Source organism: Halichoerus grypus, chromosome 2 (genome assembly GCF_964656455.1).
Source record: "Halichoerus grypus chromosome 2, mHalGry1.hap1.1, whole genome shotgun sequence".
Lineage (NCBI taxonomy): Eukaryota > Metazoa > Chordata > Mammalia > Carnivora > Phocidae > Halichoerus > Halichoerus grypus.
Window position 1 is genome coordinate 151,834,218 of NC_135713.1, and position 26,013 is coordinate 151,860,230.

A 26,013-nucleotide genomic window follows, 5' to 3' on the forward strand; every position below is an offset into this window, starting at 1 on the left:
AGGGAAGGGGAGGGGAGCGTGGGAGGGAGGGGAAGGGGGCCCTAAAAGGGGGTCCCCAGTGGAGGGGAGGGGGCTTGGGGAGCACACCCCGATTCTCAGGAGGGGCGGGGGCACCGGGGGCTGGCAGCCCCGGAGTTCGGGGGCTGGGGCATGAGCTGGGGTGGGGGAGGGGAACTGGATTTCGGGGAGCCCCGGGGTAGGGGAGGGTCTTGCCTAACGGCCAGGGGCTAGGGGCCGTGGCGGGGGGAGTGGGGTGGGGGGGTCGGAGGCGGCAGCGGCCGAGGGAGCCGTGGAGCCGAGGAGGGAAGGGGAGAGAGGAGGAGAGAGGAAGCAGGGGGAGGGAGGGAGGGAGCGAGGAGCGCGGATGGGGGGGTGCCTTGGCCGAGTTAACTGCTTCGGTGCTGTCAGGAACCCGGATAACGGGAGAGGAGGGAAGTGCAGCAGCAGAGGGCCCCTGAGGCAAAGATGGAGGCCTGGCCAGGCACCAGCGCACGGAACAGAGACCAGCAGGATGGCTTCAGTTTCTCAGGGCAGCGAGCACCCCGTAGTGGGGCCGGGAGCACCCATGCTCCTTTCAGTACTGGGGAGTGGGAGGGGGCCTGGCAGGGGGCAGGGCCTGAGGGAGGGGGGCTGGCAGGAGGGGATCCCCGGGAGGGGGGTGAGTTCACCCTCAGGAAGCCTGAAAAGTAATTCGGTCTTGGACTCTTTAGTGCCTGAAACTGGGGCCCAGGAAAGGGGGGGAAGCAGGAGGAAGAAGGGGCTATAGGACGGGGGGGGGGGGAGAGGAGACTCAGGAGTTTGTCCCCAGGGCCCCCAAGTCGTCAATGTGAGCTCAGCCGTCCAGCCCTGCCTGCCCGCTCCCTGAGGAAGCGGCCCCACCTCACCCCCTTACCTGGCTCTCCGAGATGGAAGCCTCATAAAAGTCCAGGATGTCTGTCACCAGAACAGAGCTGAGTTACCCTCCCCCACCCCTGCCGCCCTGGCCACCCCTGCCACCATCTCGCCTCCTGGTGTCTGGTAAGGGAGGAGCTCCTCCAGCCAGGGCGGCTGGATCCTGATGGAGGACGGTCAGGACGACTGACCCCTGCTTGGACTCCTGCTTGCCCCCAAGTTCGGTCACTGCCCTAGCAGGCCCAGGCCAGCCCTTTCCACCACTGCCCCTCAGAAAATTGGGGCTACTCACCCAGCAAGGCCTGGAAGAGGTCACTGTGCAGCACGGTGAGGAGAGGGGGTGCCCATCGCAACAGTGGGGGGGCCAAGAGCCAGAGGGCTGAGCGGGGAGCTGGTGAAATGCAAGTGAGGGAGGAGGGGGTCAAGGAAGAGACAGGGGGACCAACACATTCATCTTCCCCAGCCTGTGCCCTCTCGCCCCAGAGTCTATGGGAAGGTTCGGGAGAAGGGTCCCCGAATCCCAACCCCCAGCCCACCCCACTCCGCTCAGCCCCCAGGCCTTTCCTCCACGGGACTCTCGAGTTTCACCTCTGGGTCTCTCGGACATCTCTCCCCTCTGACTTTAATCTCCCTAATCCGCAGGGTTGGAGCTGAGCTGCCTCCCCACCCAGTTCTAGCTGTTAGCTGAAGTGGGCAGTCCCATCCTTCCCCTGGCTCCTCGCACGCTGGCCTCTCTCCCCAAAGCCAGGGGTGAGTTTGCTACACTTCCCAGAGGAACTGGGCACGGGGGCCACCCCCAAGGAGGCTCCTGCAGCCCCAAAGGAAAGGCAGGTGAGCCCAGATCTCTCCTCCTGGGTGTGTCCCCAGTAAGGATGGCAGGGCAGAGGTATAAATTACCTGGGATTCCTTGACCTAGGGGTAGAGAAGTAGGTGTGTGTGTGAAGGGTGGGGGGGGGGGGATGAGAATTCCTACAGTTCCTCTCAGGCTGGGAAGAATCCAGTATGTCAGAGGCCTAGCCTGAGCACAGAGTCTTAGGAAGGAACAAGGGCACAGAGAGACGTACAGGAAGATCTCAGAGGCCCTAAAGGGGAGGCAGTGAATTTGAGGAGGGGAGCAGGGTCTCCTGTGAAAATTCAGGTGTTTCCAAAGTTAGTGACACCTCCTAGGTCTCAGAAGAATATGCTTGGGTCCCCCCTCCCCACCATGTCCCTCCTCTTCGTGTTGATGGAGACGAATTTCACAAGGGACCCCGAAGGGTTGTCTTTCCCTCCTTCTGCCTCTGGCATTTATCTTACACTCCTTTCTTCCCACCTATCCCTTAACAACTCCACCTGGGAAGTCCTCCTTTTGGTCTACCCTCCATCCTTCGGGCTGCAGTCGCCTAAGCTCCTCCCTCTTCCGCCCCAGCCTATTCCATCACCCCTTCCGAAGGCTACACTCTAGTTCGGACGCGCGCGATGAAGGCGTTTGGGGGAGACGGGGACGTTTGGAGATCGCTCTAGGTCAACCAGAATGCAGGGGCGAGGGGGCGCCCCGGAACTACATCTCCCAGCATGCCCGGGAGACCGGAAGCCCCGCCCACCCGCCTCCCGGTGCATTGTGGACGATGAGTCAAGACAGGACGGGGGCAGCCAGACTTGAGCAGACGGGCCGACCGCGGTAGGTCCGCGCTCGTGTCAGCGGCGGCCGGAGCGGTTCGGAGATGCAGGCGGCACGGATGGCCCCGAGCGTGGGGCGGCAGCTGCAGAGGTTGGGGGTCGAAAGGTGCGTGCTGGACAGGAGGGATGGGGCGGGGGCGGGTGGCAGCGGGTCTGGGGACCGGGCCAGGACTGAGCCCCCTCTCCCCCCAGCTCGCGGCCCCGTGCGCTCGTGTGGCAGCCCCCGCCCGGCCCGGCCCGCCGACGCTATGCCAGCGGGGCCGCTCAGGTGAGTGACGGCGGCCTGGGAGTGGGGGGTCCGCCTCGGCTTCCCCTTCCCCGCCGCCGGCAGGGGTCTCCCTCTCCGTCCCGGGCACCTGCCTCCCGGCCTGGCACCGAGAAAGTAGGGGAAAGGGCAGGCCAGGGTGCCCTGATGTCGGAACTGGGGGAAAGGTCGCCGCAGCCGTCCTCCGCCGGCCCCCAGCTCTTCCGCTGGGCTCTCCTTGGCTCTTCGGAAGCCCCTTCCTCGGCCTCGCTAACTATCCCTTTCCCCAGGCGGTTCTGGAGAAGTCAAATTCCTCCTCCCCCGAGGCTTCGACCAGGGAGAAGCAGGCCAAGGCGGTATGTGGCCTCCAGGCCGGGAGGAGCTAGGCCAGGGGTTCACCCTCCCCAGCAGACAGCTCCCTGAAACCGCCTTCTCCCTGTGCAGGAATCGAAGTCCTTTGCTGTGGGGATGTTCAAGGGCCAGCTCACCACCGACCAGGTGTTCCCCTACCCGTCTGGTAAGAGGTAGTCAGAGCTGGGTGGGGCGGGGCAGCGTCCCTCGCTGGCCCGGTGACCTGACCAGCCTGTTCCCCGCCCCCCCCCACAGTGCTCAACGAGGAGCAGACACAGTTTCTCAAAGAGCTGGTGGGGCCGGTGTCCCGTTTCTTTGAGGTGAGGAATGACTCGGGTGGGGGAATACAGGGCTTTGGTCCCTGATGGGGTGGGAAAGGTGTTGAACAGCTTAAAAGGAGCCTGGATGCAGCATCCTGTGCCTTCTCCAGGAGGTGAACGATCCTGCCAAGAATGACATGATGGAGAAGGTGGAGGAGACCACCATGCAGGGCCTCAAGGAGCTGGGGGCCTTTGGTCTGCAAGTGCCCAGTGAACTGGGTGGTGTGGGCCTCTGCAACACGCAGGTGAGGGAGGTCGTCGCCCCCCCACCCCCCTGCCCCGCCCGGTTGCCAGCATCCCAGTCTACTGCAACTTTGTGGATTAAGCTCCTTTCTTACCTGACCCAGGATCCAGGTTTGTGAAGTAACCGCCCTTGTGGCCTCTCGGATGGTGACTGTACCAGTCCACACACATTGTTCCAACAAAACAACGTTTCCAGACGTACACCTTTCCAAACACCGAACTATGTGCGTCCCTTAGGGCCACGGACCTCACCTAGGTTCACAAGTCCCAATGGGAGGGACTGACAAATAGGGTAGGAAGCTCCCTACCAGGGTCCCTCTCTGCCACGGGGACATTCCCTCTCTCCAGTCACCGTGTGGGAATGCCCTGCCCTGTTGCCCGCACTTTCCTGCTAAGGCCCCCACGGGGCAGCCAGTAACAGCCCCGGAGGCCTGCTTTCCTCTCGCAGTATGCCCGCTTGGTGGAGATCGTTGGCACACATGACCTTGGAGTGGGCATCACCCTGGGGGCCCATCAGAGCATCGGCTTCAAAGGCATCCTCCTCTTTGGCACAAAGGCCCAGAAAGAAAAATACCTCCCCAAACTGGCATCTGGTGAGGCAGCCCCAGGAGACCCAGGGGGGATTGGAGGTGTCCTGGGCTTGGTACAAATGAGGCTGGTGGTACGGAGGTCATGGCTTAGCTGGGCGTGTTGGCTGGGGGAGATTCTGGGAAGGCATCAGTGTGCTGGTGGGGAAACGTGAACCTGACCACGGCCAGAAGCGTTGAGGCTGCTTGTGGGCAGGGTGGGGACAGTGAGGGGCCTCTGATGCCCATTGGGACCCAGTTTAAAGGCGCTCTCTCCCCAACAGGGGAAACCATAGCTGCTTTCTGTCTAACCGAGCCCTCCAGTGGGTCCGACGCAGCCTCCATCCGAACTTCAGCCGTGCCCAGCCCCTGTGGGAAATATTATACCCTCAATGGAAGCAAGATTTGGATCAGGCAATCCTCCCCCGCCCCCCGCCTTTGTCTCTTCTCCACCTCTTCCCAGTTTCAGGCCCCACTGCTCTGTCCCCCGCATCCTGACTGCCCCTCATTTTTCCATAGTAACGGGGGCCTGGCAGATGTATTCACGGTCTTTGCCAAGACACCAGTCACAGACGCAGCCACAGGGGCCGTGAAGGAGAAGATCACAGCTTTCGTGGTGGAGCGGAGCTTTGGAGGTGTCACCCAGTGAGTGGGTTTGGGGAGAAGACGGAAGCGGAGCCAGGCTGGGGCACAGCACTGCAGTCCAGGGCAGATGGTGTCACAGGTCACCCTGGGGATGTGTGCAAAACCCAGAGCAGCTGGATGGCATGTTCTCTTTGGGATTAAGCTGCACGGAACTAATATAAAGCTCTGGCTCCTGCACCCAGTGAGCCGAGCATCTGGTAGGCTAGAGAAGCAGGTGTCCTCATCCTCCACGCATGCCGGCCCTGCTGCCTACACCTTCTCCCGTGCTGGCAGCTGCAGTAGCCCCCCGGCTCCCACAAAGTGACCCCCGCCCCACGGCAGCCTGCCGAGCACACCTCTGCTTCTCTGCCCTGTCACAGTGGGCCCCCCGAGAAGAAGATGGGCATCAAGGCCTCGAACACAGCAGAGGTGTACTTTGACGGAGTACGGGTGCCATCAGAGAATGTGCTGGGCGAGGTGGGGGGCGGCTTCAAGGTTGCCATGCACATCCTCAACAACGGAAGGTTCGGCATGGCCGCGGCCCTTGCGGGCACCATGAGGGGCATCATTGCTAAGGCGGTGAGTGCCCTGCTTGAGCTCCAGCTGGCCGGAAACAAAGTCGCCCTGTCCCCCCTTCCCCGGGGTGGGGCCCTGTCCCTCCCCTCCCCATGGGCTCGGGTCTCTGTGCAGCCTGTCCCTCTCCTGGCGGGGAGAAACTACAGAACCACACTGCGACACACGGGCCCTCCTCCAGGTGGACCATGCTGCTAATCGTACCCAGTTTGGGGAGAAAATTCACAACTTTGGGCTGATCCAGGAAAAGCTGGCCCGGATGGCTATGCTGCAGTACGTGACTGAGGTGAGGGTCCGCCCACAGCCCTCTCCCCGGAGCCCCGGGCCCTCCTCCTAGTCGGTGGGACTACAACCCCCAGCAGCACCTGGGGCAGTGGGTCTCCAGCTTTACACCAATGCCCTAGGGGATGCGGGGAGGCGTAGTCAGCTCAGAAGGGCGAGGGCCGTCGTTCTTCAGAGGTCCCTGAAGCTGATCCCACCTGCGCCCCGACCTATCTCTTCTCCCCTTCCAAACAAGTGCAGTACCTAGAAGCCCCCAGTGGGCTGGCTCAGGGGACCAAGTATGTCCCCGTGCCTGACAGGTGGAGCTAGGTGGTGAAGGCAAGGGCCTCGAGGAGTAGGGCAGACCTGGTCTTGGGAGCTCTGGGCGATCGGGGTGAGTCTGACACCATCCTTTTCCTTCCCACGCCCCAACCGTGCAATCTCAGTCCATGGCTTACATGGTGAGTGCCAACATGGACCAGGGAGCCACGGACTTCCAGATCGAGGCCGCCATCAGTAAGATCTTTGGCTCGGTGAGGTCCCCGGCCTATAGGGCGGGAGAGCCCAGGGTGGGAGCCTGGCTCCAAGACCAATCTTACGTGGTTCTTGGTCCCCAGGAGGCGGCCTGGAAGGTGACCGATGAGTGCATCCAGATCATGGGCGGCATGGGCTTCATGAAGGTACGGGATGGCGCTCTGCCTGGGGCGGCCACCGCGGGAGCAGGAGGGGCGGGCGGGCGCCGCTCAGCAAGGCCGTGTGTTCTGGCTTCCCCCACGGCAGGAACCTGGGGTAGAGCGCGTTCTCCGAGACCTTCGCATTTTCCGGATCTTCGAGGGGACCAACGACATTCTCCGGCTGTTTGTGGCTCTGCAGGGCTGTATGGTAAGAGGGAACTCGGGGGAGGAAGTAGGAAGAAGAGCACGTCCTGACTGTTAGGTTCTTCTCCCACGCAGGACAAAGGAAAGGAACTTTCTGGACTTGGTAGCGCTCTAAAAAATCCCTTTGGGAATGCCGGCCTCCTGCTAGGAGAGGCTGGCAAACAGCTGAGGAGGTAAGCCTGAGCGGGCCGGGCCTGGGCGGGCCAGGGCGGGCTGGGGGGTGGTGACTAACCGGTCACATTCCCCCTTCCTCGAAGGCGGGCAGGGCTGGGCAGTGGCCTGAGTCTCAGTGCTGTCATCCACCAGGAGCTGAATCGGAGCGGAGAGCTGGTAAGCAGTCGGGGGGGGGGGGGGACGGCAGCCCATGTCGGGGGACAGGTGCGGCTGGGCCCTCTGAGCGCTGGTGCCTTCCCTCTCTGTTCAGACAGTGAAGGCTCTGGAGCAATTTGCCGCTGTGGTCGAGGCGAAGCTAATAAAACACAAAAAGGGGATCGTCAGTGAGTGAGCCCTGCCCCGTCCCCTCCTTTCCCTCCCCCCCCAGTCCCCCCACCTTTCACCCGCCGACCCCGGCCCGTCTACCTGACAGATGAACAGTTCGTGCTGCAGCGTCTGGCCGACAGTGCCATTGACCTCTACGCCATGGTGGTAGTTCTGTCCAGGTGCGGCGGCGGCCGGGGCGGGGGGAGGCGGCCCGGGCAGCAGCGGTGGGGGGGTGGGGTGCCCAGGCCAGGCTCACGGCCCAGGTTTGTTTGCCCTTCCTGCTTGGCACCAGGGCCTCAAGATCCCTGAGCGAGGGCCACCCTACAGCCCAGCATGAGAAGATGCTCTGTGACAGCTGGTGTATCGAGGTGAGATTCGGGGTTACCCAGGGCAGGCGGGGGGCGCGAGGCGCGGGCCTGAACCCCTCCTCCTGTGTCCCCAGGCGGCAGCCCGGGTCCGGGAGAACATGGCCGCCCTGCAGTCTGACCCGCAACAACAGGAGCTGTTCCGTAACTTCAAGAGCATCTCCACGGCCTTGGTGGAGCGAGGCGGCATGGTCACCAGCAACCCCCTGGGCTTCTGACTGCTGCCCGCCGCCAGGGCCCGGCCCGTGCCTTCTCAAGCCCAGCGCCCCCCACAGGCCCTGGTTCTGCCTTAAAGAGGGCCTGGCCCAGGGCCCCGCTGCTCTCACGGCCTCGCTGCCTGCCTCCCTCCCAAAGAAAGGAGCCAGAGGCGTGGGGAGTTTGCCCCTATTGCTTTATTTGGTTTTATACAAGTGACTAAATAAATAGAGTAACAAAAGCAGCTACGTGGGCCCCCAATACCGAACACCCCAGCTTCCTCTGACTGTTGGCTAGGGTGCCCACCCCCTTCCTCCTCCAGGCGTACCGCTGCCCGCCCCCCACCCTGCCCAGGACACAGCTAACGCCCGGGGCGGGCACAGCAGGAGGTCACATTGTGGGGTTAGAAGAAGGGACCCGGGAGACAGGGATTTTTCATATAAAAAAAGGAAGTGTCTACTGAAAAAATAGTCCAAAAAATGTACGAAAGTCTATTTCAACCCCCCCCCCCCCCCCCGCAAAGGCTTATAAAAACAGTAAAGCTAAAAATAACCAAAGGTCCCTTACACACCCCCGAGGGCAGGGGAGGGACCAGGCACTGCCCGTGAGTCACGGTGGCAAGCCCCTCGGCCGGCAGGGGCCAGACAGGACGGGCCGCGGAAGGAGATCCTGTGCGCTCTACATGACATCCACAAAGAACTCACTGGGGTTGCCCATGGCCATGTGGAAGCTTTGGCGGCTCGCTGTCAGCTCTGGGGGCACAGACCCTAGGTCTCTGACCGGAGGGGCCCCTGGGGGCTGCACGGCTGGAGGGACGGGGGGTGGAGGCGGGGGCATCATGACCACCATCATGGGATTGTAGGGGAGGGCCATCCCCGGGGGCGGTCCGTAGGGATGGACCCCAGGGTGGGCTCGCAGGTTGGGAGCACCCCCTGCCGAGCCCCGGGAAGGGGGAGGGCCCCCGTCAGCCCCGCCGGGATCCCCGCCCCGCCGGAGGCTGCCCCCGCGGCTGGAGGGCTCGGACTCACTGCCACTGCCGGACTTGGACTCAGGGGCCCGCTCATCAGGCCTCCCTGGGCGCCCTGCCCCCCCATCGCTTCGCGTCGACCCGCTGCTCCGGCTCCCTGTGGGGGGTGGGGGGTGCGGCCACCTGAGCCCTGACCCAGCATCCCTCGGCCTCCCCGGCGCCCCCCCGGGGGCCGTCCCCAGGCACGGTACCGGCGTGGGACAGTGACTCACCCTCGCTGTGCTGGCTGCTGGCGCTGCCCCCCCCGTAGGTGTAGGACGAGAGCTCGTGGTAGGGCGGCGGCTGGGGGCTGTACGGGTGGGGGGCCGGGTACTGGTACGAGAAGGTGGGCAGCAGGGGCCAGGGGGTGGCCCCGGGCAGAGGGGCCAAGGTGTCCTGGTCTGATGCCCCGCTCGAGCCGTCGTCGTTCAGGGACAGGCTGACGAGGTCTGGAACGCAGCAGAGGAGCGAGAATCACTGCTTCGGAGGTGCCCTTTCCCCAGAACCATCCACGAGGGGGGCGAAGACGAGGGCCTCCAACAGGAAACTCCCCGTGGGCCCCCACCGCCAGGGCACAGCTCGCCCAGGGCCACGGGTCCCACGCGCTCGCCCACGGAGCACGGCCAGGTGCCGTCAGCCAGGGCAGGGCCTGACACAGGACACGCTGCGCGACCGTCCAAGGCGGCCCCGGCTGGTTTCTGGGCTAGGGGTGCGGCTGGAGGGGCAGGATGGGGCGGCGGGGACAAGAGACTCACAGCTCTCGCAGCCGCCGCTGAGGTCCCCGAAGACGTAATAGCACTGCTCGGAGAAGGTGATCTTGTTCACGGTGTGCCGGATGAGGCCCGCCTTGAGCAGCCCGCTCGCGTACTTGCGGGCCTCCCGCCGCTCGGGAAAGCCTTCCACGTGATGGTAGAGCCAGTCGACCACGTCCGAGCCTGGGAGCACCCGAGCAGAGAAGCGCTCAGCTTCTCCTCCCGGACTCCTGCCTCACCCCTGCCTGCGCCGTTCCCAGCTGGGGCCTCCTCCTGCCCCCCCTCCTTCCCATACCACCCGTCCAGGACCCAGCCATACCCAGAAAGGCATTAGGGATGGTGATCTTGAGCCACATGCGGTCCCGAACTTCCAGCCCAGACTCTGGAGCTGCCATGGCCTTGGTCACAGATGCCATGTCCGTGTGGATGGAAAGACCCCGGCCTTCACAGCCTGTGCGGGAAGAAACGGGTCCGAGGTGGGGCCCACTGCCAAGCAGCAGCGGGCACAGCTCCGGTGAGAGGCCTTCCAGGGAGGGGACAGTAAGGTGGGCTGGGGGCTCACCCTCAGGCAGAGAGGACCCCGACGTCATGGTGCTCATGGACGAGGAGCCGGGATAGGCCGGGAACGTGCCGGTCAGCGCGGCCGAGTGGGACACCCAGGCAGCAGGGTCGATGGGCTGGATGGGCTCGTCTGGGACAGAGAAGGCCCCTGCGACGATCATCTCCCTGCCGTTCCCTGACTGACTCCCACCCCACCTCTGCCCTGACCCTCCTCCAGCCCTTCCTGCTGCCTGGAGGCCCAACCCCGGCTCCCCAGTCTCCTGCCCCCGCAGCACTCACTTCGAGGAAGAGTGAAATAGGCCTGGGGAGAGGGATCCCAGCACTTGGCCACCGTCAGCACGATGGGGCTGTGGGGAGGGGGGAAGCAGTCACGCAGGGGTGGTGCGGGGGGGCGGGGCAGGGCCTTGGGAGGGCAGAGGACAGAGGGACAGGACAGAGCAGAGACCACAGACGGGGCTGGGCTGCAGGGCTGAGGCGGGGAGGCTCTGGCGCAGGGGACCCACTGACAGTGACAACTCTAGAAACGCCGCCGACCCGTGCGAGGGAACACACAATCAGGGTGCCTCCGGAGCCGGTCCGGGAACAGGGACGCTAAGCCACGCCATTCGTGGATGGGGACGGGGACGGACATGCGCACGCACACCACACACGGCGGTAAGACCACGCAGAGCAGATACTGAGCGACGGACAAGGGCAGGACAGCCGTCCCCTCCAGGGAGAGCGGGGAGGGGACTTCGGAGGCATGCAGGTGGGGGTCTCGCAGGCATTCCCTCGCCCCGTGGGCATCTGTCACATTACGCGGCTGTGCCCCGTACGCTCCCTGGACCCGCGCGGCCACGGGCCGGGGCAACAGACGAGAGGACAGGGCCGCCGGCTCACCCGGGCTTGTGCACAATGTCCCGCAGGACCCGCACCGCGTCGTCGTTGCTCATGTTCTCGAAGTTCATGTCGTTCACCTGGAAGCCGGGCCGGTGGGTCAGGGGCGGCTGCCCGGGGCGCACACCCCGCCGCCCGCGGCCCCGGGACAGCCCACCTGCAGCAGCATGTCGCCCGGCTCGATGCGCCCGTCGGCCGCCACGGCACCTCCCTTCATGATGGAGCCGATGTAGATGCCGCCGTCGCCCCGCTCGTTGCTCTGGCCCACGATGGAGATGCCCAGGAAGTTGTACTTCTCTGCGGAGGGCGCGCACGTGACCAGGGGAAGCCCGCCCGGCGCGCGACCCCCCCGCCCCCGTGCCCCCTCGTACCCATGTTCAGCGTGACGGTGATGATGTTGAGAGACATGGTGGAGTCGGTGACGCTGCTGAAGGACGAGGCCTGTGGGGGATACGGGGAAGGAGCTGGGCTGCCTCCGAGGACCCGGGGCCGAGCCCCAGAGTCTCACTTCCTGTTCCCCGGGCCCCCTAAGCCCGGGCCCCCAGCTTCTCCAAGGTCCAGCTGTCCCGCGACAAGCCCCTCACCCTCTCCAGGCGCGGCGGCCGCTGTTTCCTCCGCCGCCGGTGGCGCTTGAGGAGGCGGGAGGCACTGCTCTGCTCCGTGGAGCTGCTGAACCTGTCAGGAGGTCGGGAAGGGGAGCTCACAGGCAGACGAGGTTGGCGGGGGCCCGGCAGAGAGATGGGAGGCGCGGCCGCGGGCGGGAAGCGAAGGGGCGGGGCCGTACCTGCTCATGGTGTCGTCCTCGTCTGAGTCCCCCAGGCTGGTGCTCTCCAGCTCGCTGGTCATGAGGGTTGAGGAGCTCTCATAGCCAGCCAGGTGGCGCTCCAGCCTTGAGGGGCCACTGGGCCTGTGGCCCCCCGCTGCGTGCGAACGGGAACCTCAGGAGCCCAGGCCTCGGGCTGCTTCCCCTCATCGCGCCTCGGGCCGAGCCCTCCCCAGCCCCGGCGCACCCTCGGGGGCCTGCCCCCCTCACCGCCATGCTCACTGCTGTCTCTCCTGCGAGGCCGTTCCCGCCGCACAGACACGACCGACTCTGTCTCGGTCTCAGGCTCCAGGTTTTCCCGGCTGCTGGACACATTAGGGCTGGGTGGGCAGAGACGTGTCAGGGGGACAGGGCTTCAAGTCCTCAACTGTCCCCCCCAGGGGCTTGAGTCCCCTCCTCACCTCCCTCCCCTGGACTCAAGAATCCCAAAGACTCACTGGAAGGACGGAGGCCTGGAGTCCCCAATGCCGCTGGTCCTCTCCGGGGGCAACGGGGGTAACGGTGGGGGGGGTGGCGCCAGTTCGGGCCGAGGCTCGTGGGCTGGGGGAGCCATCTCGGGTTGGGGGTTATCTGATGACACTAGCTGGAAAGATGCAATGACAGAACCCGGCTCAACCAGGAAGGGAGGCATCTGAGGTGGGAGTAAGGGAAGGGACTCGGGGAGAGGACAGGGTCTGAGCAAGCCCACGGCCGGCGGAAAGCACCGAAAAAGCAGGAGCGAGCAATAGAGGCTCCAGAAGAAGGCTGAGCAGCTCCAGCTGGCTCTCCAAGCCGGTGAGGCAGCAAGGAGCCAGGGCCTCCAGCTCCTGGGCAGGGGGCAGACTGAGGCTCAGAGGAGTCCGGCGGCTGCAGGGGGGACGGGGGCGCTCACCCAGGACACCACCCTTCCGTTGAAGCAGGGCAGGCGGGCGTTGTCATCCGAAATCTCCTCCTTCACCACCCTGCCGAGGGACAGCATGAAGGCCAGTGAGAATGGCCTAGCGCCCCCCACATGCACCCCCGTTCAAGGCTTCTCCCGATCTTCGTCCAGGTCGAGGACGTTGACTTTCCCGCACCTTGACCAAGTCCTCGTCCCTGACGCTGAAATGCTTCTTCACTCTCACACCTAGGAGTTTCCAAATTCACCCCCTTTCCTTCCTCCTCCTCCTCTCCCCAACTCATCCTCAGGTTTTGACACTGCTCCAAAGATTTCCTTGAGTCTAATTCAAACCTCTCACTCCAATCTCAAAGGCCGTCCCATCCCCTCTGGTGACCCCAGCTGCCCCAAATGTCTGTCTAACCTTAGGAGCTCTGCTGGCACCTCCCCCAACCTCCACCCTGCTCCTCACACGCCATCCCCAGTCCCCAAAGCCTTTGGTCCGGAGTCTGTAGTCTCATGCTTTCCTTAGTTTTCTCTATCTCACTCTCAGAAAGCTATCCAAATGCGCCACCTTTCCCCACGTACAAATACCCATTAGACCGAAGAATGGTACTTGCTCACAAGGCTGAGCACTCCCAAGGAGAGGTGAAGCCCAGTTTCCCATTCCCTTGTGGCTCATGTGGCACGGAATTCTACACTAAGCAGCCCAGCCTTGGGGTGATCTCTCCCACGGGTTCCTTGGGATGGATGGGACTTGCCCCTTCTTCTCAACCACCACGAGAAATCATGGATGCCTATTCTGTTGAACACTGTATCCTGGTCACGCCGCAAGGAACCTGATGCTTAGTGAGCATGAACAAGTATCTGTTAAATAAACATATGAACTATGAGACTCTCTACCCCGAACAGACTCTCTCTCTCACACAGACACATCCTCGCCTCCAAATTAGGACAGCCTGTCTGATTAACCCTTTAGTCTAGTATGGTTCTAAGAGCCTGGATACATGAAAACTTAATCCCATCTGTTATCAATGGGGCAACTCAGCCCGATCACGACCACCACTCTGTCTCAGTATAACGCAGCATTCTTCGCTACGTAACCCAGCCTCGGCGTAGCCTAACCTGGAAAATTATTCTGAGTGATCTCATTTACAGACCAGTCAGACTCATACTAGTCGCGATTACAACTCACCAAGAAATCACCATGCGTCGCTTACCTATACTAAGATTTTTCCGCAAACTGTGTCCATTTCACGGATTATGCCGCTAACAAACAGAAGAACCTTGATCTAACTCCCAGGTAACTCCCAAGACAGTCCCACTTTCCCAACGTCCAACAATCAATCTCTCAGTAGAGGCCAGTCCATTCCACTATCCCAGACCCCGGACTGTCCCAGTCTAATCCAGCCTGCCTTCAAGGGCTGAGGCTGGCTACCTAGAGAGCTCAGGCTGAAAAACTAGGAAGACATTTATTGTTCAAAGTGCTAGTCTAGCCCAGAATGACCCAAATTACTCCAGGTTAGCCCAACATGTTCTAGCAACAGCCTAGAGTGTCCCGTCATGCAGCTGTCTGTACCAATATAGACATTATCCCAATACAGCTGTCTACACTGGCAGAGCCCCCAAAAGCCGGGTCTGCCCCCTCTACAGAGTGTCTCCATAAAAACTAGGCCCCAGCAGAAACTAAGATCAACCAATCCCACCCAGTAGAGACCAGAACCACCGAAGTTTTTCCAGGATAGCCCAATCTACTCCAAAGCAGCCTAGAACATCCCAATACACCATTCTCTGCGTTCGGACGGACCAGAATGTCCCCAAACAATCCCATCTGCTGTACTCTAGCCCAGAATATCCCCAGGTACCCCGACCCAGCTCAATCCACACCAGGAGATTCCACAACACCCCTCAGAGCCCGTGTGCTACAGGACTGCTCCGAATGCACCAGACCACCCAGATTACCCCCAAATCAACCAGTGCGCCCCACTCTATTCCAGTATAGCCTAATCTTCCCTAATCTGGTTTAGCACAGCCCGCTGCGTCGTTCTACAGCTCCATGCGCCTCAATCTGCCCAAGCATAACCTTGCCCATCCTGGGATACCCAATCTAAGGCCAGCATAATACAGTCTGCTGCTCTAGAGCCCAGAAAACGCCAGCATGGCCCAGAGCAGACCTGTGCCCCTCCACAGTGCCCAATCCACCCCAGCGCGGCCACCATCGGTTCCAACCTAGGCCTCGCGCTCACCCGAAATCCTGATCCATAGACTTGAAAAAGTACTTAGCGCCCGCGGGCCGCTGCAGGACGCTCTTGAAATCGCCGAGGGTGATGCGCTCGGCGGGAACGGGGATCTTCACCAGGTAGGGAGTCTCTTCTTCATCCAGGTGGTATATCACCTTGGTCTCCCCGACACCGCCGCCCCCCGCGCCGCTGCCCGCCATGGTCTCGCCCGCGCGCTCCCGGGCTCTGCCGCCCACCCAACGGGGCGAAGCGCCCCCGCCGCGCCTGCGCACACGCGCACCCCGCCGCGCGAGCGTGGACAGGACCGGCCGGCGCAGGAGAGGTGCGGAGGGGTCAGCGGGGTGGCGGTCGACGGAAAGGGGGCGCGGGCCGTGGAGCTCGACCCGATGCCGCGGATCCCGCAGCCGCCGCCGCGCGCCACCGTCGCCGCCGCGCGCCACCGCCGCCGACGTCGCGGGCGCCCTTCAGCACCCCGCCCACCTCTCCTCATGTCACGTGGCCCGGGTCGGTCCGCCCCGTCACGTGACTCCCCGCGGTCACGTGACCGCCGCGGCTCCTCCCCAGCGCCCCCGCCACGTGATCGTTGCTTTCAGCAACGGTCTCCCAACCCTCAACGGCCCCGCCCCCAAATGTGTCCCCACCCGCGTCCTCCGAGTACCCCGGCGAAGCTGGCCCCGGCCCTAGGGGGCTGGCGGCCGGCTCCCACCCCGCTCTGCTCCACCCAGGCGCGGGGCTCGAAGCAACGCTGATCCCCCTGGAGCAGTGCGTGTTGGGGGACAGGCTGGGGGCGGTGGGGGTCCTGGGCCGGGGGCAAGCCAACTGAGGCCGCGAGGCTGGGGGGGCGGGGCGGGAGGAGGTGCAGAGCCGGGTGGTTTTCCGCTCGGACTCTGGAGGTGGGCTTCAGTCTTCTGGCCGGCCTGTCCACCGCCTCCCTCCTAAGCAGGACAGTCAGTGAGGGCTATAAACACAAAAGAGCCCACTCTGCTTTATTTACAACACGCAGGCTGTCTGTACAAACAGCTGGCCAATATTATTAAAAACAAAAGAGGTGAGCGAGCGGATCGTCACCTTTCTGTTTTCCTTCCTCCCTCGGCCAGACCCTGGTTGGTACTCCACCTCTGAGCTGCCCTGCCCGAAAGGGGAAGTCCAAAATTAAAAATACAACCGGTGTAGAATAAATGGGGAGATAAAAGAAAAGATGAGGAAGGGGAGTGCTCTATTTACACTAGAGTTTTATAGACAACTGTCCCATTCCACCCCAGCTCCAACCCTGGCCCAGAAAGTGAGGGGCGGCAGGTCTAAGGGACAGAGATTAAGTGTCTAGGGACCCAGACAGCCTCCCACCCCCAACTGTAATGGGTCCATGTTCAAGTCCACAAGGTGGGAAGGAAAGGTTAAGGTTGGAACGTGAGCCATTCATTCCCAAACCAGCCTCCCTTGGGAATTCCTGCCTTGAAGTGGGACAATAATCCAAGCTCCAGGGGATAGGCTGAGGACCCTGAGGCTCAGTTCCCAAGTCACGTTGTCATTTGGAAGTCCCAGCCTGGAGACGGCGGTGTCAGGGCTCTCCAGATTTGGGAGGCCCCCCTAACCGCCGGGCCTCTGGCCGCAGTTCCTTGCATTTCTGGCAGTAAAAGAAGTCAGGGACGTTGGTCTTCTTGATCTTAGCACAGGAGAGGTGGATCCAGGTCCCACACAGGCTGCACTCAATCATGGGCCGCCCTGCAAAGGGCTTTCGGCAGTAACATGTGATCAGGTCCCATGAGTCATCACCTGGGGAAAGAAGGTTTGGTTGGTGTTCTGCCTGAGCACTTGGGTCCGCAACAGCCCAAGCCCGTCCTCCAGCTAACCCTGGGCAGCCCCAGACCTCTCACCTGATTCTACCATGATGTCCTCATCCATGACCCGCATCTCGCCTTCACTCGAGCTGGCGTCTCCATCTTGGCTCGTTTCAGTGCTGCCCACTTCCTTGCTCTCGCTGTCAGTGGGAGGGGCTCCTTCAGGGTGCACTGCAGCAGGGGGCCTAGGAGCCTCGGGGGGTGTTGGCAGCACAGGGGCTGGGGCTTCACCCCCTACCACTGCTGCCATGTCTTCCTCCTCCTCCTCTTCCTCTTCTTCCTCCTCCTCTTCAGAGTCTGTATCACTGGGGGGTGCCCGGGGAGGCCCAGGAGGTGGGAGTCTATCCCCCCGATCTGCCTTTTTCAACTTCCGTTTCTTGCTTTTTTTAATTCGAGACCTCTTTTCCCCATCCCCAGGAGCTGGCCGAGGCCTCCGAAGCGCCCCAAAGCCAGCCCCCCCTCCTGGCCCCAACTTTCGGTTCTTTCGGTCCTTCTTTCGAGGAGGTTGGGAGAGGTCCCCCTGGGAAAGGGGTACTGGGGTGAGAGCAGCAGGGGGCCGGGAGGCATGGGTCAGGGATGTTGGGGACAGTGGAGATGCCATTTTGGGCCCATCTAGATCAAAGAGAGAGTCCTTGAGCTTCATCTTCTCAAGCAGGGTTGCACTGTCAGGGGCCTGCAGACGAGAAAAAGTGGACCTCGGGGGTCCTGGCTGAGTGGGACCTGCTTGAGCCGCCCTTCTCTTGGATGATTTTGCTTTCTTAACAAAGGTCTGGATGGTTCGGAGGTCTGAGGGGGCCGAGTCCCAGCCGTCACTGTCGGCCGCGCTCTCGCCACGCAATGGAGAGCTGGAGCCAGAGGCTGGCCAGTCACTTTCCTTGAAAGGGGACAGACCAGGGTCAGCAGGCGGCCCGGTGGTATCCCAGCCCCTCTACGAACCCAGCTTGAAAACCAGGGACAAGATCTACCCGGATATATCCTGCCCAGACCACCCAAAAATCACTACACTCAGAATTGTCCCCTCCCCGATTCCCCTCAGCACCTCCTCTTGCAAACTTCCCTGTTGCCCCTGTCCTCAGGTTCTGGCCATCTCCCCAGCCCCGCCTGCCTCACAGCACTGTCTCCCCCAGACCAGAGCCCTATTTCTTTATGTCTCTTTTCCTCCAGTGCATTGAGAAGCCCTTCCATGAACACCCCCAGGCCATTCACTGCTGCTCAAGCCACCCCAAGGGACTAGTATTCCCACCAGTTTCCAATTTCCCTGCTCTTCCCCATCACATCTGATAGGTTTCTCCTATAAAGTACCGCAATCCCTTTTGCTCCACACCCCTCTACGGCCTAGGATCCCACCGTCAAGCTGGCCGTCCTCCAGACCCTACCTCTTTGCTAGGGGGGATGTAACCGGCATAGGCCAAAACAAAACTGCAGAATTTGTTGAAATCCTCAATTGTTCTCCGACGCTTCTCTGGTGGCTGAAAGGAAACATGTATCGCAAGGAATTGAAGAGGGGCATTCCCGAAGGTATACTCCCCTGAGTGAGGGATCTAGAAAAGGCCAGAGAAGGAAAGAGGGGAGGGGGAGGGCATCCGGCAGTAATACTAGGCTGCAAAGGTAAGGGAAAGCTCACCTGAGTTTCTGGCTTCAGGGTCGGAGGTGGATCTGTGAAAGCAATAAAAGCTGAGTCAAGGCACCAGCAAAGAATCTGTGCGAAACCCCACCTCTAAATCTCGGAGGTCCCGAGCGAACCCCTCTTCCCTCAGGTCCCCCAGCCAGGCCAGCAGGTCCCCAGCTGTGCTGGACCCGCCCCTGCTCCCCCTTCCGCCCTGCGAGGGGCGGAGCCAGGGCGCGGCGCCCTCTTAGGCCTCGCTATAGCGCTCCCCTTCCCCCCACCGGAGGCCTGGCGCCCCGCCCCCCCAATTCACGGTTTCTCTAGACTCCAGTCTACTCGATCTCTTGGCGCCCCACCCCGCCATACCGCTCCCCGGACCGAGCTCGGGCGGCCGCCTGCCCCTGTCCTTCACACGCGCCCGGTGCCCCGAGTTCCTACCCGGTCGCGATCTACCGCCCGGGGCCCTCCGAGACCGCACACGCAGCCCGCCGGCCCCCAGGGTCCAGGATGACCACGCTGAACCGCTCCCCGCCCTCCGGCCCCTTCTACTCGAGCACGAGGCCCGGCGCGCCCCTCACCCCCACCCTAAACACACACAGGCACACACATCCAACGCCACTTCGCGGCTGGGACAGACCAGAGAGCTCTAACCCGGACGCGGCCCCACCTGCCCCCCCCATACCGCGCTCCCCACAATTTCGCCGTCCCTCCGCCCCCATCCGGGGCTTTGGCCCCTCCCCGTCTCGAGCTCCTCGGGCTCCCCGCCGGGCCCCCGGGCCCAGTTCCGAGCCCTCCGGCCGCCGCCCCCCCCTCCGCCCCCGTACTCACCACCAAGTGACTAGGCTGCGGACCCCTAAACTCTAGCCCCCCCCCCGCCCACCGGCTACTCTCTCTCTCTACGGCAACCCCCGCTGCTGCCGCCGCTGCCCCCCTCACCCTCCGCAACTCCCAGGCTCTAGCCCTCGCCGACCAACACCCCCCCCCCGCAACTCGCCGGTCTCAACCCCCCCACACCCCGCCCCACCGCCCCTACAACTACCCGCCTCTCCTCGCTCCCCAGCTCTCTCTCCCCACAACTACCCGCCCTGTACAGGTCTCTCTACCGCAGACAATACCCAGACCCCCTCTTCTCCCCACAACTATCTGCCCACCCCTCCAACAATCACCGGGCTATCTCCGGCGGCAACTACCCATAGCTCCACCGCCACAAACTCCCCCACCTCGGCGAACTACAGGGCTCCTCACTCAGTCCTCTTCTACATCCTCCCTCCTCAACAACTCTCCGGCTCCCAGATTCCCCCAGCCTCCCAGCCTCAGGGCCCCAACGTGCTGGAGGCCCTTACGGCCCCTAACCCCCGGAGCTCCGGGGCTCCGGCTCCCACTCCCCACCCCCCCACACACATTCACGGTGTCTGATCTCCAACTACCCCCAGCCCAGTCTCCCACTCCTCTTTCACCAAGATCTCTCAACTCGTCGCTCTCCCACCTCCAGGGGCAGGCCCCCGACCCCCGACCCCCTCCCCGCGCTCCCCCGCTGGGCTCCGGGGCTCGACCTCCAAGTTTGCCAATTGATTCCTCCCCCGCCCCCCACCGGCTCAGCGCTCCGTGCCGGTCGAGAGCTCACCTTCGGGACTGGGCTCCGCCATGGCTTCCAGCATCGCCCCCTCCCCTCCTCCCGGTCCGGCGCCCCCCTCCCCTGAGCCGGGGATCCCGGTGCCGCCTCCGGTGCTCGGTGCTCCTACTGCCTCGCTCCACAGAGGTGTCTGCCTCGGCCCGGTTATGACTCGAGTCCGCTAGCCGCTGCCGCCACCTCCCTCTACCCCTGCCTCCCGCACTCCCGGACCGGGCCCCCTCCCCCCGCGCCGCCGGCCGCCTGCTCCCTCCTCCTCCTCTCTCCTCCCTCCCTCCTCCTCTCTCCCTCCGCCCTTCGCGGGCGCCGACGCGCAATGCATGAAGGGGCTTGTAGTCCGCCCGGTGGCAGCGGAAAGGGGACTGCATAGGCCTCCGGAACTTCAGTTCCCAGCAAGCCAAGGAAGAGCGCAGGCGCACTAAACCGCTCCCCTCCCCCGGGGAGTGGCGGGGAGATTGGGAGCGGAGGGTAGAGCGGAAGAGCGCGCGCAGGCTCCTGGGAAATGTAGGCTGGGCGGGACTAAGAAAGAAGGAAAAGAAGGGATTAGAACTCTCGGCCACCATACTGCCTCATTCTGCGGCTTCTTTCTCCCCGCGGGGGACCGCCCCACTTCCGGCCAGACGGAGAAGGGGTTGCTGGGGGATGAAGTTCTCCCGATGATAATGGCTCCCTCCTCCCCGTCTTCTCCCTCCCTTGAATTCTACCCACCGCCACAAAGTCTGGCCAAGTGAGATGCAACCGAGGACAGAGTCCTCTGACCAGTTCCCACGCACGAAAATCTCTTCCTTAATCCAAAGGCCATTACAAACTTGGATGCACTTCTCTAAAGCAGGTACTTTCAAACTTTCTCCCCAGGAACCCAAGGTAAAACAAAACAAACCACTGTATTTTTTACATCGGGACCCAATACACACGTCTATAAAGTTTCACGAAAAGACACTCGGAGTATTCCATCGCAACAAAAACTTTTTTTTTTTTTTTTTTTTTTTTGCGCAAGGAAAATCCCAACATCAACAGAATGAACCAAAACATATTACTACCCCTCCAACCTCCACTTTCCCCACCAGAGGACAACTAAAAAGAAAGAGGGCAGGAAGCAACACAAAGCAAATTCCAGTTCAGCTTGGTGGTTTCCTCTTTATTGATGTGCCTCCTACCTTCCCCCCACAATTTCAGTCCCTTCCATCTACCCCCAAAAAAGAAAGTAGTGAAAGGAAGGGAATGTTGGGGTTCTGAGCCCCTTGGGCAGTTAGAAAGGGAACAGAAACCAAAACAATTGCTGGATGTGACAGATTGACAATCGAGAAGTCTAAAGCAGAGTGGGAAAGGTGGTAAGAGAAAGGGGAGAAAGGAGAGGTCCAAGAGGTCACCTCCCCCACGAGCCCTCCTGCTAAGAGGGGCTGGAAGAGAGCCTCAAACATTAGGAAGTGCAGGTCCTGAAGAAGGGAGGTGGTGGTTGAGCCCCGAGGAGGAGTAGGTCAAGGAAGGGGGGGCCACCTCTCTCTTTGTAGAACGGGACCCCCCACCTCAGGGGGAGCAGCTTCACAGACCGTAGACACTTTCATCACTGTAGGCGATGTATAGAAAGAAGTCTTCTTCATGGTGTTCCTGGGGCAGAGGCAGAAAATGATGGGACTCAGACATCTGGGCTGTAGTTCCTTGAACCACCCATTGCCCAGACCCATTCTTCAAAAGCCCTTTTTTCTGAAGAGCCCCCAAACACTCATGCCCTGACTCACTCCCTCACTTGTTCCAGGCCTTAGCAGCCAAGTAGTATTAGCCCTAGCAACAGTCCTGGGCAAAAAGACCTCAAACTGTTCTCTGCTGCTCTGGGAGGAGGGGAAACTGGAGAAGACTGAGGGTCAGAACTGAGCTCCACTGTTCCCTCCCCCCTCTCTACTCCTACTGCCCTTGTCCAAACCTTCAACCCCTTGTCCAAACCAACTACCCCAAAATCTTGAGGCCAAAGATAAAATTGAGAGCTACACAAGCCAGCTAGTCCGAGAACTGCTGACCTGAAACTCTCTTCCTCTCAAGCTCTTCCAACACCTCTCCAAAGCCCTGAGCCCTCACCTGGTAGAGCTGACCCATTGTGGCACTGGTGGGTGGAATGACATTGTTGACGAAGAAAAACAAGGCATCCTCAGCTCGGAGATGAATTCGCTTCCGGATCAAGAAGTAGAACTGACCAACTGCCAAAGAGACAAGGTACGATAAAGTCCCAAATGGCCTCAAAACAACAGTCCCTGTGTGGAGCCTCTTCCCACAGAGACTGCACTCCCACCGCAGGAAGCAAACCTGGGTACCCGGACACGTCCCCACCTGTGAGATCAGAAGGCACCAGGTACTTCTTTTTGTCCAGGTCTCCTATCCGAGCTTTGGGAGCCTTTTCTACTATCACCTGATAAAGAGAAGATGAAAATTAGGAAACACTGGGTGGACAGCCCCACCATTACACCTGTCAAGAACTCAAGAAACAAAATTCTTAGCACCCAAGCCCATTCGACTCATTTTTCTTTGTCTGGGAACACGCGGTGCAGCCTCGAGTAGAGATCCTGACCCCACTGCGTAGGACTCGCCTAAACATCCAGGATCCCTAAGTAGGGCGTCATAATAAACAAGTCTCTTAATCAGGCAGGGATGACTCGACTGGGCCGACCAGAGCGTCCACCTCAAAACCCCAGCTAGCTGGGGGGGGGGATGGCCATGTGAAGCTCACACTGTCAAACTCCCTGCAGCCTCCCACACCACTCCCCACGTCTCTCTCTGCCATCCACGTCCCCTCACCCCCCGCTCCGCCGCTGCCCAGCTCCACTCAACCGCGGGTCCCAGCCACAGCAGCTTCGGGCCGCTCCCAACCCCGCCACGGCCGACAGCCCGATGCCCACGCTGCCCGGCCGGACCCCAACCCCGGGCTGTGGCGTCAGCGCCAGCGCCCCGCGCCCTCGGCCCTGGCTACTGTCCTCACCGGAACCCGGTCCGGGTATTTCTTTCGGATCTTCTCGCCCTCAGAGCGGCGTTTCTCGAACGGATGCTCCTCTTTATACACGAACTTCATCCTCCCGGGAACCGGGCTGGACCGGGCTGGGCTGAGGGAACCCGGGGGGGCCGGGACGGGGGGCGGCGGCGACGGCGGCGACGCGCGGGCGGACTCAGCGGAGCGATCCCGGGATTTGCGCCACTTCCCTATTCACCAACCCCGCCCCCGACCGTCCGGGGCCGCCCCGCCTGCTACGTTACGCCACTAGCGCAGCGGCCCGGACGCAGCCGGCGTAGCACCACCTACTGACCGCCCCCCTCACGCCGTCTACGTAATCGCTTTGGAATCAATTTGTGGGCTACGCAGGCGACGTAGCGAAGGTGGTTGGCTTGTGCTATGGTCGAAAATAACTGAAAACCCACGTTCCGACCTCCCCCCACCAAGCTGGAAACCAAAAGGGCTAGAAGCTGCTAATTATAATTTGAGGCTTGGTTTTCCGAAAGTTCTTTTCGGAAACGAGATGAAGGGGGCGGGGGAAGGTAGAGATAATTATAAGGATAGCTATTCACGAAACGCGTTGGTACGCCGAAGGCGGCAGCTGACACCAAAACAAAGTAGTGCCCAAACGGAGGAGCCGGGTGTCCGGAAAGGAAGGAGGGCAGAAAAGAAATACATATTCGGAGAAACGTAGAGAACGCTTAGGTTCCGAGGAGGAGTGGACCAATAGGGACCGGAGAGGAGGTCCGAAAGATAGGGACTACGTCAGCGCGGAGGAACACTCTCACCGCCGTGCTGCGAAAAATCATGTGATCTCGGAGAAGGGCGGAGCGTCACGTGGCGGCCGCGGGAAGTAGAGCCGGCCGCGGGGAGGGAGGGGGCGCCGGGGGCGGGGCAGGGGCGGAGCCGGCGGGGAGGCGGGCGCAGCCCGGGAGGGCTGGGGCGCCCTGCGGCGGCGGCCGCCTGCCCTGTCCACGTCGGTCCCCCGGCGAAGTCCCGCCCCTCCGGTTTGTGGCCCAGCTTTCTCCTCCCTTCGCACCGCTGTGTCCTACTGCCCTGCCGCTCAGGTTCCCTCGGGACACACGGCTGTCCCTTCACTCCCCAGCAGGGCACCCATCCCGTGGCTGAGACCCTTCCCACCAAAGCACCTGAGGTCGAGGTTCCCTGCTCCTTCCCCCAAAGCCAGCAGCATCTCTCCCCGACGCTCAGCCCGCCTGCCCCTCCTGCCACGGTCTCTCCCCTCTGCTCAGGGGACAGGGTGGATGTGAACAAAGGCTCCTCCCCTCATTTCCCAACCCAGAGAGAAGGACCTAGGGCAGCTTTGGTTTCCAAAGTTATAATGCATGGTTTAAAAGAGAGGAAGGAAAAAAAAGAGAGAGAGAGAGAGCTGGTTACAGGTCTAAGGGAATCTAGGAAGAAGGGAAAATAGAGGGATAAGTGGGGGGCGGGGAGGGAAGGGACAAGTTTGGGGAAAATCCAGTGGCCCAAAAAATCCCAGTTTCCCACCCACAACCCAGCCCTTGGAGTGAAGAATTAGATCAGTTTTGTACAAGAGTTTTTAAAAAATCAAATCACAACAAAGCTAGCTTGGCTTTTCTTTGAGCCTCCCGGATTACCGAACATCTGTGTGTCATTCTGGCCGGTCCTGTCTCTCCACCAGACAGTTTCGGCTCTCCTAGGCCTCCGCTTATGTCCCAGTCTGGGGTTTCCAGGGAGCACGAACTCGACGTTCGAGTGAGGCTGCTTCAGAGTCCGGCCCACGTGTCCATCCAGACTCCACGGGGAGTGCAGGGCTCCCAGGGCAGAGAGGGACGGGAGGGGCAGACCCTGCCCACACAGTCCTCACCGCTGGACAGGGCAGCAGACGGCACCGCGAGGGCTCACCCCCGTCCCCCCCACCCCGGCTCAGGTGGGGGGAGAGCAGCTGTCACCAGAGCCTGTGTTGGTGAAGGTTTCGGCTCAGCACAGAACGAACGTCAGCGGTGAACCTGGGACAAAAGAACTGGAATTGGTAGAGTCCTTACGGTTGATATCCTCACAACACTAGTCGTAGGTGGCCTCATTGGAGATGTGGGGCGGAAATGATCACCACTTTGACATGAAACAGAGGTCCGGTTTGCCCAAAAACCCACTGGCTAAAAGTGATGAGCTTTACTCTAAGAAGGCCTGGGTTCAAATGCTAAGTTCTTAGGGAAAAGAGATAAATAAGTCAAACAGGACACACTTTTATTCCCTCGTGGGATCCCCCACCTCCTTTCCTCAGAAATCTAAGTGTCTAACTTCCCTTACCTGAGCGCATCCAGCATCGGAAGCAAGTTGAGAAGGGCGGTGTCGCTGGGGTCACTGAACCACGATTTGATGGGGATGGCGTTGTCTAGGGCGGGTAAAAATAAATGCCATGAGAAAAAAGAGAGTTCAACAAACAGACAGTCTGATTTTTCTTTTATTTGGGGATGGGGATCGTTACTTTAAAATATGTTCCTCTCCCCGACCCACCCAAACCCAGCAACCTAAGTAAAACCTTCCGGATTCATCCTCCAAAATAAAATCAACTTTTAGTCACCGTACTTCATGTTAGCGTGAAGCTCCTAGGCAAATTCATTACCACTGTGCTTCACCTGAAGCAAATTTAGTCGGAAATGTGATCTACGAAATGGACGTGGGAGGAGGAGAATGTCTCACATGAAAGAGAAACACCTTGCATCCTGACCCACGGTAAACCAGGCATCCCAGCTCCAGGCTTTCAGAATCCCTCCTCAGAACTTCCTGGTCCTGCCAGGACCCGCCACCTTCTCCCATACCTGGGTGGCTCCTGTAAGCCCCTGGGGAGTTATCCAGGATCACGATGCTGGAGAGGTCGCTGTGGGACCCACAGAGAGGTCCTTGATGTAGCTGCCCAGTTCCAAAGTGCAGTGCTGGAAGGTAGGGCGAGCTGGGCATCAAGAGGAGACTCGTCCCTGTGACCACAGCCCGGTCCCAGCGATGCCCACGGGCAGCCAACTCCCACCACGGGGGTCATGCGATACGCCTCCCCTCACCCCCCAGAGGGTCCCATTCCAGGGCAGCTGCCTCAAACTCAGATCCCTCCCTGGTGGCCTGCCTCCCAAGCTTCCTCTTCGTGCCGCAGGGCAGCCCTTACCTGTCTATAGTATCTCCTCTTGAGAATACTCCTGCTGTTATCCAGCTTATCTGCCACAG

At 61.4% G+C, this 26,013-nt stretch overlaps 5 protein-coding genes across 11 annotated transcripts in view; 1 reads left to right on the top strand and 4 right to left on the bottom strand.

The window, feature by feature from the left end:
- Window positions 1-2,497: 2,497 nt before the first annotated feature.
- Window positions 2,498-7,894, top strand: ACADVL (acyl-CoA dehydrogenase very long chain). Of its 2 annotated transcripts, XM_036066272.2 has the most exons (20): window positions 2,498-2,656; window positions 2,743-2,818; window positions 3,085-3,150; window positions 3,239-3,311; window positions 3,401-3,465; window positions 3,576-3,710; window positions 4,157-4,301; window positions 4,559-4,688; window positions 4,794-4,919; window positions 5,279-5,477; window positions 5,653-5,757; window positions 6,179-6,265; window positions 6,350-6,412; window positions 6,513-6,614; window positions 6,686-6,783; window positions 6,868-6,940; window positions 7,035-7,107; window positions 7,197-7,269; window positions 7,383-7,458; window positions 7,533-7,894. In XM_036066272.2, exons 1-20 carry the CDS (start codon window positions 2,595-2,597, stop codon window positions 7,671-7,673), a joined length of 1,968 nt encoding a protein of 655 aa, XP_035922165.2. In that variant the 5' UTR covers window positions 2,498-2,594; the 3' UTR covers window positions 7,674-7,894. The 2 variants fall into 2 exon arrangements, with proteins under 2 accessions (XP_035922165.2, XP_035922166.2); XM_036066273.2 differs by lacking the exon at window positions 3,085-3,150.
- Window positions 7,830-15,217, bottom strand: DVL2 (dishevelled segment polarity protein 2). Of its 4 annotated transcripts, none has more exons than XM_036066268.2 (15): window positions 14,771-15,217; window positions 12,540-12,609; window positions 12,106-12,251; window positions 11,891-11,988; window positions 11,630-11,765; window positions 11,430-11,520; window positions 11,217-11,286; window positions 11,003-11,142; window positions 10,849-10,925; window positions 10,249-10,316; window positions 9,971-10,117; window positions 9,728-9,859; window positions 9,412-9,591; window positions 8,890-9,105; window positions 7,830-8,774 (listed from the first exon to the last, which is right to left on the bottom strand). In XM_036066268.2, exons 1-15 carry the CDS (start codon window positions 14,962-14,964, stop codon window positions 8,329-8,331), a joined length of 2,211 nt encoding a protein of 736 aa, XP_035922161.1. In that variant the 5' UTR covers window positions 14,965-15,217; the 3' UTR covers window positions 7,830-8,328. The 4 variants fall into 4 exon arrangements, with proteins under 4 accessions (XP_035922161.1, XP_035922160.1, XP_035922163.1 ...); XM_036066267.2 differs by having other exon boundaries at window positions 11,879-11,988; XM_036066270.2 differs by having other exon boundaries at window positions 9,971-10,099; window positions 14,771-15,216.
- A 516-nt stretch (window positions 15,218-15,733) lies between these two features.
- PHF23 (PHD finger protein 23) lies at window positions 15,734-20,068 on the bottom strand. 3 transcript variants are annotated; one of them, XM_036066278.2, is made up of 5 exons: window positions 19,833-20,068; window positions 18,227-18,258; window positions 17,979-18,071; window positions 16,639-17,476; window positions 15,734-16,537 (listed from the first exon to the last, which is right to left on the bottom strand). In XM_036066278.2, the coding sequence occupies exons 1-5, from the start codon at window positions 19,864-19,866 to the stop codon at window positions 16,323-16,325; spliced, it is 1,212 nt and encodes a 403-aa protein (XP_035922171.1). In that variant the 5' UTR covers window positions 19,867-20,068; the 3' UTR covers window positions 15,734-16,322. The 3 variants fall into 3 exon arrangements, with proteins under 3 accessions (XP_035922171.1, XP_035922170.1, XP_035922169.1); XM_036066277.2 differs by lacking the exon at window positions 19,833-20,068 and adding an exon at window positions 18,846-18,903; XM_036066276.2 differs by lacking the exon at window positions 19,833-20,068 and adding an exon at window positions 18,816-18,903.
- An 881-nt stretch (window positions 20,069-20,949) lies between these two features.
- Window positions 20,950-23,008, bottom strand: GABARAP (GABA type A receptor-associated protein). The gene is made up of 4 exons (XM_036066279.2): window positions 22,807-23,008; window positions 22,161-22,239; window positions 21,912-22,030; window positions 20,950-21,446 (listed from the first exon to the last, which is right to left on the bottom strand). Exons 1-4 carry the CDS (start codon window positions 22,894-22,896, stop codon window positions 21,381-21,383), a joined length of 354 nt encoding a protein of 117 aa, XP_035922172.1. The 5' UTR covers window positions 22,897-23,008; the 3' UTR covers window positions 20,950-21,380.
- Window positions 23,009-24,135: 1,127 nt separating this feature from the next.
- Window positions 24,136-26,013, bottom strand: part of CTDNEP1 (CTD nuclear envelope phosphatase 1) — a 5,754-nt gene continuing 3,876 nt past the window's right edge. The window contains 5 exon segments of the mRNA XM_078066356.1: window positions 24,136-24,803; window positions 25,105-25,189; window positions 25,617-25,683; window positions 25,686-25,730; window positions 25,955-26,008. Of these exon segments, the coding sequence (XP_077922482.1) occupies window positions 24,743-24,803; window positions 25,105-25,189; window positions 25,617-25,683; window positions 25,686-25,730; window positions 25,955-26,008 (312 nt within the window). The 3' untranslated portion in view covers window positions 24,136-24,742.

Excerpts from the sequence above, each read along its gene's own strand:
- ACADVL (XM_036066272.2), top strand. The coding sequence starts at position 2,595 with ATGCAGGCGGCACGGATGGCCCCGAGCGTGGGGCGGCAGCTGCAGAGG. Across the intron at positions 6,266-6,349 it reads TCAGTAAGATCTTTGGCTCG|GAGGCGGCCTGGAAGGTGAC; the intron begins GTGAGGTCCCCG and ends CTTGGTCCCCAG. Across the intron at positions 7,270-7,382 it reads ATGGTGGTAGTTCTGTCCAG|GGCCTCAAGATCCCTGAGCG; the intron begins GTGCGGCGGCGG and ends GCTTGGCACCAG.
- DVL2 (XM_036066267.2), bottom strand. The coding sequence starts at position 14,964 with ATGGCGGGCAGCGGCGCGGGGGGCGGCGGTGTCGGGGAGACCAAGGTG. Across the intron at positions 11,287-11,429 it reads GGCCGCCGCGCCTGGAGAGG|GCCTCGTCCTTCAGCAGCGT; the intron begins GTGAGGGGCTTG and ends TATCCCCCACAG. Across the intron at positions 10,118-10,248 it reads CTATTTCACTCTTCCTCGAA|GGGCCTTCTCTGTCCCAGAC; the intron begins GTGAGTGCTGCG and ends TGATCGTCGCAG.
- PHF23 (XM_036066276.2), bottom strand. The coding sequence starts at position 18,888 with ATGGGGGGGGCAGGTGGGGCCGCGTCCGGGTTAGAGCTCTCTGGTCTG. Across the intron at positions 18,259-18,815 it reads GCCGCGAAGTGGCGTTGGAT|ATCCACCTCCGACCCTGAAG; the intron begins GTGTGTGCCTGT and ends TTGCTTTCACAG. Across the intron at positions 17,477-17,978 it reads ACATCCCCCCTAGCAAAGAG|GAAAGTGACTGGCCAGCCTC; the intron begins GTAGGGTCTGGA and ends TCCCCTTTCAAG.
- GABARAP (XM_036066279.2), bottom strand. The coding sequence starts at position 22,896 with ATGAAGTTCGTGTATAAAGAGGAGCATCCGTTCGAGAAACGCCGCTCT. Across the intron at positions 22,240-22,806 it reads AATACCCGGACCGGGTTCCG|GTGATAGTAGAAAAGGCTCC; the intron begins GTGAGGACAGTA and ends TCTCTTTATCAG. Across the intron at positions 22,031-22,160 it reads GGTGCCTTCTGATCTCACAG|TTGGTCAGTTCTACTTCTTG; the intron begins GTGGGGACGTGT and ends TCTCTTTGGCAG.